The sequence below is a fragment of the Lithobates pipiens genome, unplaced genomic scaffold (assembly GCF_037356315.1).
Source record: "Lithobates pipiens isolate NorthernLeopardFrog02 unplaced genomic scaffold, aLitPip1_a1.2 Scaffold_1, whole genome shotgun sequence".
Classification (NCBI taxonomy): domain Eukaryota; kingdom Metazoa; phylum Chordata; class Amphibia; order Anura; family Ranidae; genus Lithobates; species Lithobates pipiens.
In genome coordinates this window covers 46135041-46154392 of record NW_027507685.1, presented here as the reverse complement: position 1 = coordinate 46154392, position 19352 = coordinate 46135041, and the positions used below count along the sequence as shown (strand labels likewise).

Genomic DNA, 19352 nt, shown 5'->3' with positions numbered 1-19352 from the left:
ATGATCTGTTAGGCCTGGCTGAAAAGCTGTTGTACCAAGAATTGGAGTTAGAGGGCTAGGATATGGCGGGAGAGTGGTAGCTTTAAAGATCTATTTTGTAGTTGTCAGGGCTGGCTTAGCCCTTCCTCCTCTGGGCTGGCCGCTCAGCTGTCGGCTAATTGACAGCTCTCTTCTCTCTCCACAGGTACCAGCTGTTCCCGATGATGCTCGTCTGACCTGCCTATTTAAAGCCTTCCAGTTCATTTCTCCATTGCCTTCACGTTGGTCACATCACAAGGAACCATCTCCTGCTGTTTGTTTCAAGACTGGCTTGCTGACATCCCTCCTGGCTTCTTATCCTGCTTGCAGTTGCTCTCCTTGGATCCCTGACTTCTGGACTGGATGATTACCCGATCTGGTTTATGAACTTTGGACTGGCTGACTACCCGATCTGGCTACTGGACTCTGGCTATGCTTTTTTCTATTTACCTTTTTATTTTTATTATTAATAAACAAGTGTGATTTGATTGTACTTCTGTCTCAGTCTGTTTCATGTGGTTCCTGTGACGTGAAGGCCATGAATTCAGAAGATACAGTCAATCCACTTGTTGGTAATATTTTTTCCAGATTGGATGAGCAAGATCACCACATGGATCAGTTTGCCTTGGCGTTACAAACGGTCCTGAATTGCACGGCTCGTGGAATCCCCCACGGTGGCTGCTCCGGTACAACCTGAGTCACAGGCCATCCCTGCTGCTGCGCCAGTCTCTGTGCAGGCACCCGCCTCGAGTATTACCTCTATAAGAGGTATGTCTGGTTCTGCTCCGCTTCCCCATCGATTTGGGGGCGATCCAGTTCAATGCAGAGGGTTTCTCAATCAGGTTGAGATATACTCCGTCAGAACAAAGTAACTTACTGAGATGGCAAGAGAAAAAAAAAAGGTTGAGATATACTTCGAAATGCTGCCCCAGGCGTTTCCCACGGACAGAAGCAAAGTAGGTTTCATGATATCTTTGCTTTCTGATAGAGCCTTGGCCTGGGCTAACCCTCTATAGGAGACGCAAAAACCTGTTGTCTTGAGTTACCCTCAGTTTGTGGCCTCCTTTAAAAGGGGTTTTGATGTTCCTGCACGCTCCATTTCTACTGCCAAGTGCCTCATGTCCATCAGAGTACAAGAACTGTTGCCAACGACACAATTGAATTCGTACTCTGGCAGCAGAGGTTGCTTGGAACAATGAGGCCCTCGTGGCTACTTTTTCTCATGGTCTCTCAGATTCCATCAAGGATGAGAGAGCAGCCCGAGATATACCCACTGAGCTGGAGCGCTTGATCTCGTTTGCCATCCTCATTGACTCCAGACTCAGAGAAAGACTTTCTCTTAACCACTTCCCACCCAGCCAATGCATATACTGCCGGGTGGGAGCCGTCTACTTCTAATAGGACGTTCAGGAACGTCCTTCAGAAGGAGCGGTATCGTGCCCGCGCAGCGGCACGATCCCGATGTGCTCGTGTCACGCGGACACGCCGCATCTCAGATCGGCAGGAGGGCTCTGTGATTGGCCCTCCTGATCACATGACGGCCGTGTCCAATCACGGCCGTCATGTGATGTAAACAAACAGCCGGTTGCTAGGCAATCGGCTCCTCCTCCCCTCACACAGAAGTCTTTGCTGAGGAGAGGAGAGCAGATCGCTGCAGCCGGCTGATGATCAGTGAGTATGAGCTGTTTTTTACAGCTTTTTACTCACTGATCACCAGTCTAGTGTAAACACACAACACACCACACAGTATAAACACAGTCCCCAAAACATACATGTCCCCAAATAATAAAAACACATGTCCCCCACATATGTCCCACTAAAAGCACATGTCCCAATGATTATCTGCACACATATGTACGTGATCACCTGCACACATATGTACATGATCATTTGCGTACATATGTCCGTGATCACACAAACCAATTATTATACACTTAACGGAATTTTTTTTACCAAAAACATGTAGCAGAATACATTTTGGCTTAAATTTATGACAAAATTTGATTTTATTGGATTTCTTTTAAAATAGAAAAAAGAAAATAGTTTTTTTCCCAAATTTCTGCTTTTTTTGCACTTATATCGCAAAAAATAAAAAACGGAGTCGTGAATAAATACCACCAAAATAAAGCTCTATTTGTGCAAACAAAATGATAAAAATTTCATTTGGGTACAGTGTAGCATGACCGCGCAATTGTCACTGAAAGCGCGAGAGTGATGAAAGCTGAAAATTGGGCTGGGAAGGAAGGGGGCGAAAGTGCCCTGTATTGAAGTGGTTAAGGAGCGCTTGCAGAAGCCTCCTGTACGTTTGCCTTCGTGCTTTGTAGTCCCACCCATGCCTCCCTCACCTCCCATGCCTCCTGGTGACGAGTTGGTCAGTAAAGATGAACCCATGCACCTGGGCTTCACGCGTCTCTTTGCGGATGAGAGAGCCTTTAGGAGGAGGGAGAGATTGTGCCTTTATTGTGGGCAGGCAGGTCACTTTTTGAAAGTCTTGTCCTACCCTTCCAGGGAATGCCCAAAGCTTGAGGTCCTGTCAAGGACAGACCTTATGTGGCGTTGTTTTGTCCCCAGTTATCCAGAAGGATAAGACCCTGGTTTCGGTCACCCTTTCTTGGACTGAGTCGTCCATCGAGATACAGGCTCTAATCGACACTGCGCTGCAGGCCTGTTCATTGATGCTGCATTTGTTTCGCAGCACTCAATTCCGCTGCAGCTGCATGACACTCCACTTGCCATTGAGGCTTTTGATGGGAGACCTTTACAGCCTGCCCATGTGACTCATCAGACGGTTCCATTGTCCATGGCCGTAGGGGCTCTTCACCATGAGATAATCCAATTCCAAGTTATTTCCTCACCCAGATTTCCGCTGGTTATTGGTTATCCTTGGTTACAGAGGCACAACCCCTCTTTTGATTGGCTCCATGCCGAGGTTCTCTCCTGGTCACCACAATGCAGTGAGACATGCTTCCTGAAAGTATCCAAGGTCCTGTGCACCGCTTCACTCCCCTCCCTGCTGGAGGAGTACCGTGATTTTGGCGATGTCTTTGATAAAGGTCAAGCCGGTAGTTTGCCTCCACACCGGCCTTATGATTGTGCAATTGACCTTCAACCTGGTGCCATACCTCCTCGTGGCCGGGTTTACCCTTTGTCGGTCTCGGAGGAAAAGGCCATGGAGGAGTATGTTGCTGACGCACTCTCGAGGTTTCATCCGCAAATCCTCATCTCCTGCTGGTGTTGGTTTCTTCTTTGTGAAAAATATCAGTGAACTGAGACCTTGTATAGATTATAGGGGTCTCAATCGTGTCACGATTAAGAATGCCTACCCGATTCCATTGATTACTGAGTTATTTGACCGCCTCAAGGGAGCAACGGTTTTCACGAAGCTTGACCTGAGAGGGGCATACAATCTCATGCGCATTAAGAAGGGCGACGAGTGGAAGACTGCGTTTAATACCAGAACAGGCCATTATGAATACCTGGTAATGCCTTTTGGCCTTTGTAACGCCCCGGCAGTTTTCCAGGAATTTATTAACGATGTCCTCCGAGATTTGTTGCAGTTGTGTGTGGGGTATATCTTGATGATATCCTCATATTTTCCAAGTCCCTGGAGAGCCACCACACAGATGTCTGTCGTGTACTTCAGTAACTAAGAGAGAACAATCTCTATTGTAAACTGGAGAAGTGCGAGTTCCATCATGAACAGGTTACATTCCTGGGCTATGTCATTTCCACTGCTGGTTTTTCAATGGACCCAGAGAAACTTTAGGCAGTCCTACAGTGGCCTCGACCTGTGGGTTTACGTCCTCTGAAGCCTTTCCTGGGCTTTGCGAACTACTATCGGAAGTTTATTCGTAACTTCTCGTCTCTGGTCAAGCCTCTGACTGATATGACCAGAAAGGATGGTAACCCACAGAGTTGGTCTCCGGAGTCCATTAAGGCCTTTGAGATGCTGTGTTGGCACATCCTGATCCTACGGTGCCTTTTATCCTAGAAGTTGATGCTTCTGAGACTGGAGTTGGCGCCCTTCTGTCTCAACGTCCTAACTCAGAGCGCTATGCATCAGTGTGGCTACTTTTCCAAGAAATTGTCACCTGCTGAGTGCAATTATGAGATTGGTGACAAAGAGCTGTTGGCGATCATTTTAGCCCTGAAAGAATGGAGACATCTCCTTGAAGGTACCACTGTGCCCGTTCTTATTCTTACTGACCATAACAATCTTACATTCTTGTCTGAGGCTAAGCGACTCTCTCCCAGAAGGGCACGATGGGCTCTTTTCTTGTCGAGCTTTAATTACATTGTCTCATTCTTACCCGGTACTAAGAATGTAAGGGCTGATGCCTTGTCACGACAATTTTCCTCCACTTCCAAGTCGGAGTCGGTTCCGGTTCCTATGATTCCTCCTGATCGTATCTTAGATACGGTTCGCACCAGTCTTACTTCTCCTTTTGGTGACAAAATTCTTGCTGCTCAGGTCCATGCTCCTCCTGATAAACCTTGTGACCGCTGCTTTGTCCCAGAGAGTCTCTGTACTGCAGTGCTCCAGACTTCTCATTCTCCCAAGGCAGCTGGCCATCCTGGGAAGAATCAACTCATTTGGGCCATCTCCCAACAATTCTGGTGGCCTAGTCTACGGGCTGATGTTACTGCTTTCGTAGCTGCCTGTCCTGTGTGTGCTCAGAGTAAGACTCCACGACACCTTCCAGTGGGCCTCCTACAACCCATACCCAATGGAGAGAGGCCCTGGACTCACCTGTCTATGGATTTCATTGTGGAATTGCCCAACTCCCAAGGCAACACTGTTATCCTTATGGTGGTTGACCAGTTCTCAAAGATGTGTCATTGTATTCCACTTAAGAAGTTGCCCACCTCTAAGGAACTGGCTTCCATTTTTGCTCGGGAGATCTTTCACTTACATGGGCTACCCCAGGTGATTGTCTCGGACAGGGGCAGTCAGTTTGTCTCCCCGTTCTGGCTAGCCTTTTGTGCACAGTTGGGAATCCAGCTTGCGTTCTCTTCTGGGTATCACCCGCAGTCTAATGGGGCCGCAGAACGAGCCAAACAGTCCTTGGAGCAATTCCTACATTGCTATATTTCTCACCATCATAACTGGTCTGACCTATTACCGTGGGCAGAGTTTGCTCACAACAGTGCCTTGAATTCTGCCTCCCGAATGTCTCCATTTATGGCGAATTATGGTTTCCAACCTTCCATGTTGCCTGACTTGTTTGTTCTGCAGAGTATTCCTGCGTTAGAAGAGCATCTCCGTGGTCTTCGTTCCACTTGGGTACAAGTCCAGGAGGCTTTGTCATGATAATGATAGGTACAGACTCCATGCTGACCGCAGATGCCTGCCTGCGCCTTCCTACCAGGTTGGGGACAGGGTCTGGCTGTGATCTCGCAACCTCCGGCTTCGTGTTCCCTCATTGAAGTTTGCACCTCAGTTTATTGGGCCTTTCCGTATCCTTCACAGGATTAGCCCAGTAGCTTACGCGTTGGAACTTCCTCCTAGTATGCGTATCTCAAATGTGTTTCATGTCTCCTTATTGAAACCGTTGGTCTGTAACCGATTTACCACCTCGGTGCCACGTCCTCACCCTATTCAGGTTGAGAACCATGAGGAACAATCCATTGTTGACTCCCGTAGGTTCCGTGGGCGCATACAGTACCTGGTGCATTGGAAGGGGTACGGTCCGGAGGAACGCTCCTGGGTTTCATCCTCTGATGTACATGCCCCTGTCCTCCTCCACGATTTCCATACACTGTTTCCCCTCAAGCCCGAGGGAGAGGGGTCATTGAGGGGGGGGGGTACTTCCTCCTCTGGGCTGGCCGCTCAGCTGTCAACTAATTGCCAGCTCTTTTCTCTCTCCAGTTACCAGCTGTTCCCGATGATGCTCGTCCGACCAGCCTATTTAAAGCCTTCCAGCTCATTTCTCCGTTGCCTTCACGTTGATCACATCACAAGGAACCATCTCCTGCTGTTTGTTCCAAGACTGGCTTGCTGACATCCCTCCTGGGTTCTTATCCTGCTTGCAGTTGCTCTCCTTGGATCCCTGACTTCTGGACTGGCTGATTACCCGATCTGGTTTATGAACTTTGGACTGGCTGACTACCCGATCTGGCTACTGGACTCTGGCTACTGGACTCTGGCTATGCTTGACTAGGCTTTTTTCTATTTACCTTTTTTTTATTATTAAATGGCTGCCCTTCTTCCTGCCTACAACAATAGGCTAGGAGCAAATATGCGCCCTCTAATGGTTGGGGAAAAAACAGCAGCCTGCCTGAGCCAGAGTACAAGCATGATAGAACAGCACACTGCTCCCAGTGGCCACCAGGAAACAGACAGTCAGAACGCTCTCTTAATAGGAGACACTGCAAACAAATGCAGACTCACCATTCCTCGTTGCAGGGTACTGTTGGAATATCACAGTAACCCAATCTTCACCCATCACGGCGGGTTGGTGTCATGCCAGACCTTCAAGGACGGGGTCCCCTCTGTACATAGAGTCCACTGCCTTGGGCCTTGTATAGCACCCTGCCAGAGCAAACCTGAGGTATAGCAGTGTGACCAAGGTGCTGGATCTCAGGGCCCAGCTCCCCTAAGAGAAGCGTTACAGGCAAAACCTTCAAGGGGAAAGGAGGTAGATTGAAAATTGTGAAGGTAGGGGAGATGTGATAAAGAGCTCCCTATACCAATTCCAAATTCAATCATACCAAAAACATGTTGGACTATACCGGTACTTAATTCGATACATATAACTCAGAAAATATATAATAAAATAGTACAAATTTTAATACAAGGAAAGAATTTTTTCAAACAAAAAACAATATATTGATACAGCGAAACATATTATATTTAAAAAGCTAGTGTATCCCAGATTTCTTGTGTACAGTTACTCATAATCGACTTCCGTTCTAGGAGTACATTTTGGAGATTCCTCGACTAGTTTCGCGGAATTTTATCCGCTTCATCTGGAGGTAGTCTAAGAATTAAAATATACATTAGAGAATTCATACCTATTCATATACTTATACAGTCATATAGATATATATTGCAAAATAAGCAAAATCAAAAGGAATATACAATTAAATTTACAAAAAAGAAGGGATTGTAGGGGAATTTGTTACGAAGAACAAAGGGGGAAAGAAAAAAAAGGAAAGCAGACGTCCGAGTCCCCTCAAATTTTCTCACCCCGGCGGGCATGGGGGATATAGTGCACATGATGGACACGCCCCCATGCCCGCCGGGGTGAGAAAATTTGAGGGGACTCGGACGTCTGCTTTCCTTTTCTTTTCTTTTTTCTTTCCCCCTTTGTTCTTCGTAACAAATTCCCCTACAATCCCTTCTTTTTTGTAAATTTAATTGTATATTCCTTTTGATTTTGATTATTTTGCGATATATATCTATATGACTGTATAAGTATATGAATAGGTATGAATTCTCTAATGTATATTTTAATTCTTAGACTACCTCCAGATGAAGCGGATAAAATTCCGCGAAACTAGTCGAGGAATCTCCAAAATGTACTCCTAGAACGGAACTCGATTATGAGTAACTGTACACAAGAAATCTGGGATACACTAGCTTTTTAAATATAATATGTTTCGCTGTATCAATATATTGTTTTTTGTTTGTGAAAAAATTCTTTCCTTGTATTAAAATTTGTACTATTTTATTATATATTTTCTGAGTTTTATGTATCGAATTAAGTACCGGTATAGTCCAACATGTTTTTGGTATGATTGAATTTGGAATTGGTATAGGGAGCTCTTTATCACATCTCCCCTACCTTCACAATTTTCAATCTACCTCCTTTCCCCTTGAATTATTACTGGATGATGGTACTTTCTATATGAATAGTTATTATATGGAGGCTATACTTCATTATTTTTTGGCCATTACAGGCATAACCTTGTTCTTCTGTATTGTTTGGCTCTTTGAATGGATCCAATAGCGTAGCTCCCAGACCCTGTTCAGGCCATCTATGGAGCACTCATTAATCATGATCAACACCTTAGACACTGGCGAAAAAACCAAGGTATATCATGTAGGGGAGGGGTCATATAGGGAGGAAACTTCCTAATTGATTACACCAGTGTCCAGTGCCTGAAGGTGGCCTATAACCCACTTAGTAATTACTATGATCCGCTGTGTCTCGTAATGTACGATAAAGAAAAGCTCTCTCACCTGTTCAGATTGTCCTCCTCCCCCACAGCTCTCTGTCACCTCTTGCAGAATGCAGCCATCACAGCTCTGTTAATTGTGCCCGGGCTTTTTTTTCAACACAGTGACGTTCCTGCAGCTCTGCCTATTAGCAAAGTAGCACAGAGCAGAGGAGTTTCACAGCACTTCGCTCCTCTCTGTGCTACATACAGTTGTAACAGGCTGCAGGTGGAGAAAGAAGCTGCCTCCTCAAGCCCCATATTTACAACGTGGGCGATTGCAGCATCGAGACCCGGGACATCTATCTGTAAACATCCAGCATCATGTGCCCTGGATGCAGTGCCGACACTACTACACACAAGCTGGTGGAAGAAGTGATTCCTTTACTTTTCTGTGTTATGCGACAAGAGGGACACCATACCTAAGCCACACCCCCCGGATGTGGAAGTCTTAGCATCCATACAACTCCATTTAAGGTACAGATTTCTATGTTATCTTTCACAGGCTGCAGATGGATGCAAAAGCCGGTGACCAGATCCTTCTTGCAGATGACAATCTATATCTGACCACGGTAAAACTATTTATTCTGACAGCAACTACTTCAGACAGAAGGATGTTGACGATTGCAACACTTTCCTGCAAGGGCCCTTTGGTGTCTCTTTGGTGGCCCTTTGGTGCCCACATCTATCTCAAATTATATTTTAAAGGGGTATCCAGTTTCCAGAAAAACTGGGAAGTAGTTCCTCCGAGTTTTCATGTGATGTAATGTTTCATGTGATGGCAATGGTCTTGCTTCAACGCGTTTCGCTATCCAGCGTCTTCAGAAAACTCCCCGTGTTGAGATGGGACCACTACTGCCACATCTGGCATCTGATGACATCGCTTTCAGTGTATGATTTCCTGTGGAACGCACACCTGCTCCATGGCACAGAGCAGCGGGACGGTCAACATTGCACATCACAGAAGACTGTTTATATTGGTGCCTGCATATGGCACTATAAAATGTGAGTTTAATATTGATAGTTTTTAGGAGTACACTTTTAAAAATAAAATTACTGCAGTATGAGTTTCTCCTGATATATGCTGCTTACCGTTTATGAGGGAGAAGCACAAGTGTAGGCTGAGAGATTGTCAGCTTTATTGCCTATTCCGTCCTACCTGCATTGCTGAGATTTACAAGTGCTTATTGACCTTCTTATAAGAGGTCAACTTTATACGGCGTATTTGCATTCTTACCCCCCTCCCCATGGTGGGCCATGCACAAGATTGGGAAGAATAAAAGGAGGTACCACAAGTTTTCACTGATCACGGACTCGGGATATATATTTTAAACACTTATGGACTTTATATATTGAGTGATCTGGATATATTTATTAGTTTTTTTTTGGTTTTTAATATGTTTTGGGGCAGTGTCTTATTTTCTGCACATTATCATGAAGATTAATTTTGCAGTCTAACCATATTTTTAAAAAGTTAGAATGCTCCTCAAACAAAATAGAAGTTCATTTTTCATGGATCATGATGCCTGTGATTCTCCGCTTTACTTCTTTAATATTCAGGGATCGTTGTCGTTAGCGATAGTCTGCTGATTGGCCAAAAAGATGAAAGATATCAATTTTCTTCAAATTTTTTCTAAGATTCAAATTAGGTCTATGAAATAGGGCTTCCCATATGTTCATGTACAAAGGTTTGTTGATAATTCAACTCATATTGTATACTCGTGCCCATAGTTTTTGAACTATGGGGCATTCCCACCAAATATGTATTTTGGTGTGCCCCGAGCGTTGCATCCCCTGAAACACAGGGGGTTAAGTTGGAGAGGGAGAATTGTGCCAGGCTTGTAGATTTTACTCCATTCTGCAACATCTGAAGATTCCCCTAAATCACATTCCCAGACAAGTGTATACACTATATTACCAAAAGTATTGGGACGTCTGCCTTTACACACATGAACTTTAATGGTATGCCAGTCTTAGTCAATAGGGTTCAATATTGAGTAGGCCCACCCTTTCCAGCTGTAACAGATTAAACGCTTCTGGGAAGGCTGTCCACAAGGTTAAGGAGTGCGTCTATGGGAATGTTTGACCATTCTTCCAGAAGCGTATTTGTGAGGTCAGGCACTGATGCTGGACCAAAAGGCCTGGCTTGCAGTCTCTGCTCTAAATAATCCCAAAAGAAATGCAAATGCTCTACCAGCAATAACATAACCCAAACCACATCCCAGAAAAATAAAAAAACAAAGGAAAAGAGGCCCTAGGGATAGTACGGGTAGGGGTTTTAGTGAGTATCAATGAAGTAAAGAAGTATACTTCTTTACTTCATTGATACTCACTAAAACCCTTAACCGTACTATCCCTGGGACGTCTTTTCCTTTGTTTTTTAATTAATCCCAAAAGGTGTTCTATTGGGTTGAGGCCAGTCAAGTTCCTCCACCCCAAACTCGTTCATCCATGTTTTTATGGACCTTGCTTTGCACACTGGTGTGCAGTCATGTTGGAACAGGAAGGGGCCAGCCCCAAACTGTTTGAACGAAGTTGGGAGCATGAAATTGTCTAAAATGTCTTGGTATGCTGACATCTTAAGAGTTCCCTTTATGGGATCTAAGGGGCCAAGCCCAACCCCTGAAAAACAACCCCACATCATAACCCCGCCTCCCCTCTGTAGGTATATTGTTTTGAGAGTTATATGTGGTCTTTCATCCTTCTGAAAATAATAGTTGCCTGGCTGTTGACTTCAGCAGGAATCAGCAAAATTCTAGCTTTGGGCCGCCTTTTCGGCACCACCCACCTCAACAAACTTTGATTAAAAAACGCAAGAAGCCAGGTGGAACATTGTCTGTCAAACAGGGACTGCATCCTATTATAGACAGTCTCTGTTCATGCATTCCGAACACGATAGCCAGTAGGGTAGATTCCACCATTCACGCAGTATAGCATGATGTGAGATTAGTGATTTCTCTCATTTATGTGTATGGCTAGCTATAGTTTTGTATATTTACAAACACATAATGGGGCTGCAAGAGATGTCAATGTGCAGAGCTACCCTATGACCTCTGCCATTTAATGGCTTGTAGTGGAGCCAAGTTCCAAATCTACTCCAAAAGGAAACATCTAGAATAGACAGCTTATGTTCTTAAAGTCAGTTTAAATGCAGATGTTACACTTTGATTTGTCATAGTAACATTCAAAATAAGGAATGAAAATCAAAACAAAACATGACTTAAATGCAGATCTTTTATTGTAGAAGCAGCAACACTGCCTTAACAAAGCTGTACATTTCAAACACTGTACAATACAAATTATATAGAACACTACCAACAGATACTTTACAATATAGAGGCCATTGACATTAGGGGATGACAACATATCAGAGGAAACATACTCAACATCTGAATTAAAGAACAAACTAATCAAGTAGTTATTTACAGAGGAGCAACCCTTACAAGGAAAAAAAACATATATACAAAAATATTTGCAGAATTCACTTTAAAAGCCACCCGCTGCACTTTTCAGAACAGGAAACGCCAATACTTAAAACTCGCATGTGAATTTGGCACCACTAGCAAAAGCTAAAAGTAATAGACATATGGTGTGTTTATAAAGCAGCAACTGAACACAACCATGGCACAGAATGGTTTGTGTACCTGGAGACCTTTCAGCCTACCAGATATAATAATTAAAAAACAAAATCAATAACAATTAAGGCACTGCAGGGTAGATACAGGATACATGCAATAAAGTGTTTACCACAGCTAATTTAAATGCATCTCTCTTAAACTCATGCCTGATTGGGAAACAGCCCGTCTTCCCACTGGTCATTCTTGGACTACCAGACTGCATACTAGGAACACAGCCATAAAGACAAACCTAATGGTTCACTGCAACTTTCGCAGAACTAGCCTAGGCCTGAGAATGTCTTTTGCCATGGATCGATTGAAGATGCTCCTAATGCAGCAATGAATGGCTATCAGATGATCTTCACTGCCATCAAAGGACTCGTTTTTGAAAATGATTTTTGTGGCCAAAACATCCTTAAAGAGGAAGTAAACCCTAATGGGTTTACTTCCTCTTTGATTCCCTGCAAAGGTAAAGCATAATGGACTATGCATTGCATAGTAGTCCATTATGTGTCATTTACCTGACACAGGAGCCAGCGATGTCACCGCTGTCCCCTGTAGTCCGGAGCATTCATCTTCTCAGTGTGTCTCGCTGCTCCGCCGCTGTCATTCGACGAAGCCGCGATGACGTCACTCCTGCGCATGTGCCATAGAAAGCGGTGCTTGTATTTTGGCAAATATCTCCTAAACCGTGTAGGTTTAAGAGATATTTTTTGGACCTACAGGTAAGCCTTAATCTAGGCTTACCTGTAGGTCAAAGTGGTTTGTAAGGGTTTACAACCACTTTAAAAGGAAACTGATATCAACGTATATATGAAAGTTGAGCGATTGCTCACACCTCTTTGAAAAATGCTGGTTGCTTGCATTGCCATGCTGATTTATTACTTTCTGAGCCACTTACAACAAGTATGCAGATCAGGATGTCTGATGTCATTCCTAAAATGCACATGACAGGCAGGGCGGTACTGTCAGACAGACAGGCAGCTAGCATTTTCAGGAGACCAGCTGTAAAGTGTTGGGTACTTCTCTCAGCACAGGTTCCCTAGAACTATTGATTTGTATGATACATTTATTGACCTTGGTCTAAGCTCCTCTACTGTGCAGTTGACCAATGCTGATGGCATTACATACCGCTGCCAGTCAGTCAGGTTGGAGCCACTGTGCCAACAAACCACGTTAGTACAGCAATCTCCCCTGCTGAGCAGTTGTGTGTGACAGGGGGTGGCATTTGGCTGAGAGCGTTGATCGGGAGCCAGTCAGCTGTTGGTTTTCCAGCATGCTCCTCTGACAGGAGCCAGCCAAGCGGACTGGCTGCCATACACACTGGCCGAAAGTTGGCCAGTTTTTATTGAACCGTCTGATGTTGCCAGACATTCGGCCCATGTATAAAGGCTTTATTGTTAAGTCTTGTTATGCAGCCTATACACTTGACAAAAGTGAGCACATGAGTAATGAGGGAAGACTGGCAGAAGATCAGTAAAGTCAAAATTACAGTCCTCATCACCTGTTACTACTAAAGTACTGTGAGGAGGTTGTAATTGGACATTTTCATTCTATCATATAATAATTTGGGTACAACTTTGACATTTGAAAGGAAATATCACAAATATGCATATTAGCAATGCCATACAAAACAATATATTACATAATTTGGCAATATTTAATTTTAGATAACCAAAATAGAATCCAACTCTGTGCAGCTATATACATATAAAAATGATAGCCATGCAAATATTAAAAATAATTCTACAAATGCATGAATTCAAAACTTGCACATGCAAGCAAAACAGAATAAGAAATAAAAAATCTGTGTATTATAGCCAAATCTGAGTAAATACTTGTAGGAAATGTCAATTCGATCCATATGGAATAATTAACAGGAATATGGAGCACACGTAACCAAATTCCCCTCTGAGAAGTTCAAAGACAGATCTGCAAATCTATTTAGAAATAAAATGCCTGGCTGCTGACCATTGTCAGGATCCAAGAAAACCTGTTAGTTACTCTTATAAACTTCAGAAAGCCATTCAGTGTCACGAGTAGAAGATGAATTGAAACTACTGTAAAGCAGTGACAAAACTAGTGCATAAAACGGATTCTAGTTCAGCATACCTGAACAATGACCTTTTGGTGGGAAATAGAAGCACTTGCACCTATGCAACATTTAAACCAATCTGGTGAAACATTTTTTTTTCTTAATAACATGGACCAGACAGCATAATAGAAAGCAGCTTTGACTGTATATTCCAAGGTGCTTCAGGCTGGATTCTGACCGGAGCTTTACCACACTGTGAATCTTGGCTCTTTGCATCATAGGTGGTTCTTCCATTGGTCTTGTTGAAATCCTGTTGCTGCTGGTTCAAACACTGCTATGAGCAGGATATTACTTTTGAAAATGGTGCATGTTCAGTTTAACTTTTTGACAGTTTGTTCACATTGAAAAATGACTACAAATGCATAAAAAGAAAAATAAACAAATTTCACCAAAGTTTTTCTATATACATTTACCAAAAAGATGGAATGTGATAACGTTGTTCCTTTGCTGTAGTCACAGGGTTAAGTTTAGTTACATGGAAGTTTCTATTATGAACTTGTGAGCATTTGAGTCTGAGCCAGTGGCTCATTTGAGTCTGAGCCAGCCACTGCCCCCCCACAAAAAGATATACCACCAGCTGCCACTGGTCTTAACTACTATGTCTCTCCATACAAGTGTATGTGAATGCAAAGAGGACAGAGCAACCACAATAGAAAACTGAAGCAACAAAGACACCTTACTCATTTTAAATCTGATGCCTGCACACAGGCGCCATAGAATATTCAATACAAGGACTACATACAGGAGGGTACACTGCCCTGTTTCTCACATCCTCTGTATGTAAGTGGTCAAACACATAAGTTTGCATAGTGAAACATAGAAGGAATGTCTGGTGCAATGCAATGTTGTAGCAGCAATTAGTGTACTATGTGACATGCACACTGGACGTTTTTACAGCAGCTGTTTTTGGTTTCAGACACTTTTTTCTATAGTCAATAAACTCACCATCATGTTATCTGCACAGATAGGCATAACTACATCAGTAGTTTTTGGCTGGGGCGTTTTTTGGCTTAAAAAAAAAAAAAAAAACCCTAACTAGTGGGTTCTGAGAGGAGTCTTTTAGCTGTAAAAATGCTTGAGCTTCAAAAAATGCTTATAAACACCAATAAACGCTCAAAAATGTGTCTCACCAGCTTTTAACGTTTTTGATCCAGAAAAGAAAAAAAAAAAAAAAAAAAAAACTAAAAAACGCTATTGCAGAAAAATGCTTAAAAACGAGATTGCAAAAATGTTAAAACAGGTTGAAAAACTCACTGCAATGCTACTGGTGTTTTTATAACATTATTTTAATGTCGAGTGTGCATGAGGCCTCAGTATAGTGTGTGTTAACTCCAAAAAGACTATAAAAAGATATCGGCAAAGGGTGGTGGCTGTGCAACAAACATGTTGCAGCATAACCACATACTGTATGCAATACTTGTCCTAAGAGGCCCATTTAAACAAAAAGTTTTGCTTTCTTTTCAGCAAAGCATATATTTAAAGTGTTCTAAGCCTTATAAAACACAAGAACCCAACTGCCCAAATGGTAGACTGACAAAAATTGCAACTCCCGGAAAACCACTAAAACACAGCGTGTGTTGTTAATGTTCTATATATATATATTTTTATCTTATTACACACATTTATATAATCATTTTTTTTTTTTTTTACCTAGTCTCGTGAGTTACACAGCCAGCCAAGTGACCCTAATATTTCCTGGTTGAGCTTTACCGCATCCATTGTCCCCTCTCTAACTTCAGTCTACACACTGACAATTACCATAATCATACTGCTGATTATTTGTACAGTGAGTGAAGGGGTGACACAACAAACTGTTAAAACTCAACTCCAGAAAAAAAAAATAGCTTAAATGGTTCTAAAGGTAGAAGTTATTTTTTTTTTTTTTTTACCTTAATACAATCTATGCATTAAAGGTATTAAACTAAGCCTTCTGCAAGCAGCTCCATCCCCCCCTCCCCCCAATACTTACCTGAGCACAATCTCAATCCAGATATGTGCACAAGAGCAAAGGCTTTCTCTCGCCGCTATGGCTCAGACACAGCAGCTGGAGCCATTGGCTCCTGTTGCTATCAACCGCAGCCAGTGAGTAATGGGCAGGGGCGGGCCTGAGCTGCGCTCTGTGCCTCATGGGAGGAAGCGAACATGCACAAGTGCTCCCATAGCAAGAGGTTGACACTCCGCAGGGGGAAGGAGCCAGAAGCGCCAGCGGGGGACCTGAGAAGGGGATTGGGGTTGCTTTGTGCAAAACTATTGCACAAAGCAGGTAAGCATGACATGTTTGTTATTTTATAAAATAAACTGTGAGCCTCTAGAATTACTGCATTTACTGCAGTGTATCTATGTAGTGTCAGCCATCTCAAAACCGTTAAAAACAGTTCATTAGAGAGTATAGTTTTTACCCTCACCTCGTCTATCAATACTCTGGGTCTAATAAACACCAGTTCTGGTGTCATGTCTCTGCCGTTATTTACACTTGATTATTCACAAAACGCATTCTGTGATGACACTGCAAATTTTGTGAAAAGGCAAGTGTAGATGGGGGTGGGACAACACCAGTGCTGGTGTCTTTCATACATTGTGCCAAGATTCACAATTTTTAACATGTTTTTGAAGAGCACAAATATCACTAAACAGCAAAGGTAACTATGAAATGATCTTCCTGGCTAGGCAGTGTTTAATCATAAAACCAGCTGAACAGAATTAAAAAATCATTTGACAGGTAAAACAGCTTAGGAAACATAATTTACCTATTTAGCCGTTTGCCTGGGGTAACACTTTATAAATTAAAAATATACAATGCCTTTTAATATTTTAAATAGCCATTCCCTTTAAATTAGCAAAATAATACTGGTTAAATGCCTCACATGACAACTAGCACAATCTTATTCATAACATTCTATTGGCCTCAGGTTGTATATTTGGTCTTAGCTGAAGACAAAGAGTTATAAAGGAAAATGATCATAAATAGCAAGCAAGCAAATATGATATAAACACGGGGTGTTGGTTTTGTGCTAAAAAATAACAAAACACCGGAATGGAGGAGAGGAAGAGAGGAGAGAATATCTTACAATCATCAGCCCCCACTACACAGTGATCAGCCTTTCGTAAATGTGGTGATAGCAAGCCTATCAGTGCACAGAGATATTAAATATTGCCTATTAAAAAAATTCTACCTACCCATCACTGTATAAGAAAGCACATAATAGAAAATCCTCATGTACTCATTTCCATCCCTGTCCTTCCACAGCATATTCACTTATAAAAAATTAAATAACGCTGTGCACAACAATAAATTGATGGCAATGGCAAAAGACTTCCCAATTTTCGTCATAGATACCCATGAACAGCAAATGAAAGTACATTCTCAGTTCTTGATTTACATATATAAATAAATAGGAAAAATATACTTCAAAACATGAGTATTGCATAAATACCTGGAAGAAGCAGGCATAATGTACACAAACACTGTACAAACTATACAGTCCCCTTGCCACTTTACAACAGTGTGCTGTAACAGTCCTCCATACAGGAAGGGGCATTAAATATATTACAAGGAAAATAAAAGAATGTGGCATTTCAGAGTCTAAGGGAAATTAGGACTCTGACACAGCCTTTGCAGAGAAAGGGGATGTCGCACAAACATCTTTCATTTTGGTGACAGATCATCCAGAGATATGAACGAAGAGCAGGAATTGAAACAGGCTGCTGGAGAGTCAGTAACGCAGCCATCTTTAGCCGCAGAGTCCAAAGAGGAGCCAAGGCTGCTACTGCTGTCAAGGTCTGATGAAAGACTGTGGGGGGAAAAAAAAAACAATCAGATGAGTCACTTATTTTAAAAGGGGACATTTATAGAAATGTTTCTCTTTAATTTAATTAAGTAGCAATACATCACTATTAAATATCCAGGTAAATGTTTACTGTGTATGGGTTGGGGGAAGGATTAGAACCCCTGTTGGGTTTTATTGCAAGCCAGGGTTCCGTTACAGGATATCAATGCAAGTTAACTTGCACTGCGTTAAGGCAGCCTGTTCATTTAGAAAGGGGCTGTCAATGTAAGTCTACAGAACAAAAAGCAGACATGCACAAAATGCCTTGTGCTGCAATGATGCACAATGATTTACCATGCAATTACTACAATGCATGAGTGCAAAGCCAGCCAAAAAGATTTCCCCTCAATTACTGTCCTGGTGACAGTGGTTTCACCAGACAGAACTTAAGGGAAACGAATCTCAAACAGCAACACAGACAGAATTAAAAATGTGTGACTGTTCCAGAACATGCAAGGCTGGGGATATTACAAACAACCTAAAATGTTGGGAAAAAGTATGTATAATAGTCAATGCGTGGTTTAGGACATCATGCATGTGTGAAATTCCTGGTGCACACAATACACGCATCACCCAAAACATCTACAAGTCAGTTGGTAAAGAAAATATTTATTGTTACTTACATTTGACTGAATTGCATTTCCAGCTTTCTTGAGTCAACAGTGACATAACCAGGCCTTCCAGATGCATCCTGGGAGGGCTTCATCATCAGTGCCTTCCAGTGATAGCTCATCAGGAATGTGGTCAAGCATGAAAATGCAACTTAGTTTCGAAATGCAGTAAACCAAAATATTGCAGCTGCTAAAAAATTCTGCCCTCCACATCTTCTCACACCTTAATCAACATCTAAACTATACAAAATTCAATTATGATTTTCCCTTATTTCACCAATGTTGATGGTGTGGAGAGGCTAAGTGATCGTCCCTGTGGGGCACTGCTCTACGAATTGCTGGCTGGGAGATTTCTCCTCCTGCTTCCATGACAGCCAAGCTGGTTCTGCAGGAGTGAGCGCTTCATCTACTACAAAAAGGAGAGTCCACTAGGGAGGGGTGAGATGGAAATCAAAAAGCATGCTTTACTCATGTATTATGATTTTTAGAAACACCTGTAACCAATATGTCTTTTACTGGCAAACCACTTTAAATTCTATTGACTTAAATAGTAACAGGCAAGCCCAGTGAATCAGCGTACAAAATGTAAACTCCACCTCTGATTTTGGCAATAACTGCAGAATGAATACACTGCAGCTTCCCCAATTTAACAATCTGTCTGGGAAGAACCCTGGATCCTAGGCAGAGTCTGCAAACAGTATCAACTGTCAAATGTCAGAGATGGCAAGTAGAAAAGAATTGTGTCCATTCAAAAGTCTCATTGCAATAACCAGTGCTTCCAACCACTTGAGATACTCATTATTGCTTGGAGAAAACAGAGCTTTCCTTGTACTTATCTGATTGTTTATGGCAATTCCTTAGTCTGGTTTGAGCCAAATGAAAACTGATACTCCACAAGGCAAGTTACAGTTGTGACTGAGCAACAATGCTAGTCACATTTTGTGACATACAAAAAAAAAAAAAAATACTACATGGAGCAGTTGGAAATCTCTAAATAAATAAATTCTAGATCATTTATTTTTTT

General features: G+C 42.4%; 1 protein-coding gene across 3 annotated transcripts in view; it reads right to left on the bottom strand.

Moving 5' to 3' along the window:
- Positions 1-11394: 11394 nt before the first annotated feature.
- LOC143996860 (PABIR family member 2-like) overlaps positions 11395-19352 on the bottom strand; it is an 83979-nt gene continuing 76021 nt past the window's right edge. For all 3 annotated transcript variants that reach the window (XM_077492186.1, XM_077492262.1, XM_077492331.1), the window contains one exon: positions 11395-17681. In XM_077492186.1, the coding sequence (XP_077348312.1) occupies positions 17537-17681 (145 nt within the window). In that variant the 3' untranslated portion in view covers positions 11395-17536. The remainder of the gene's footprint in view (positions 17682-19352) is intronic.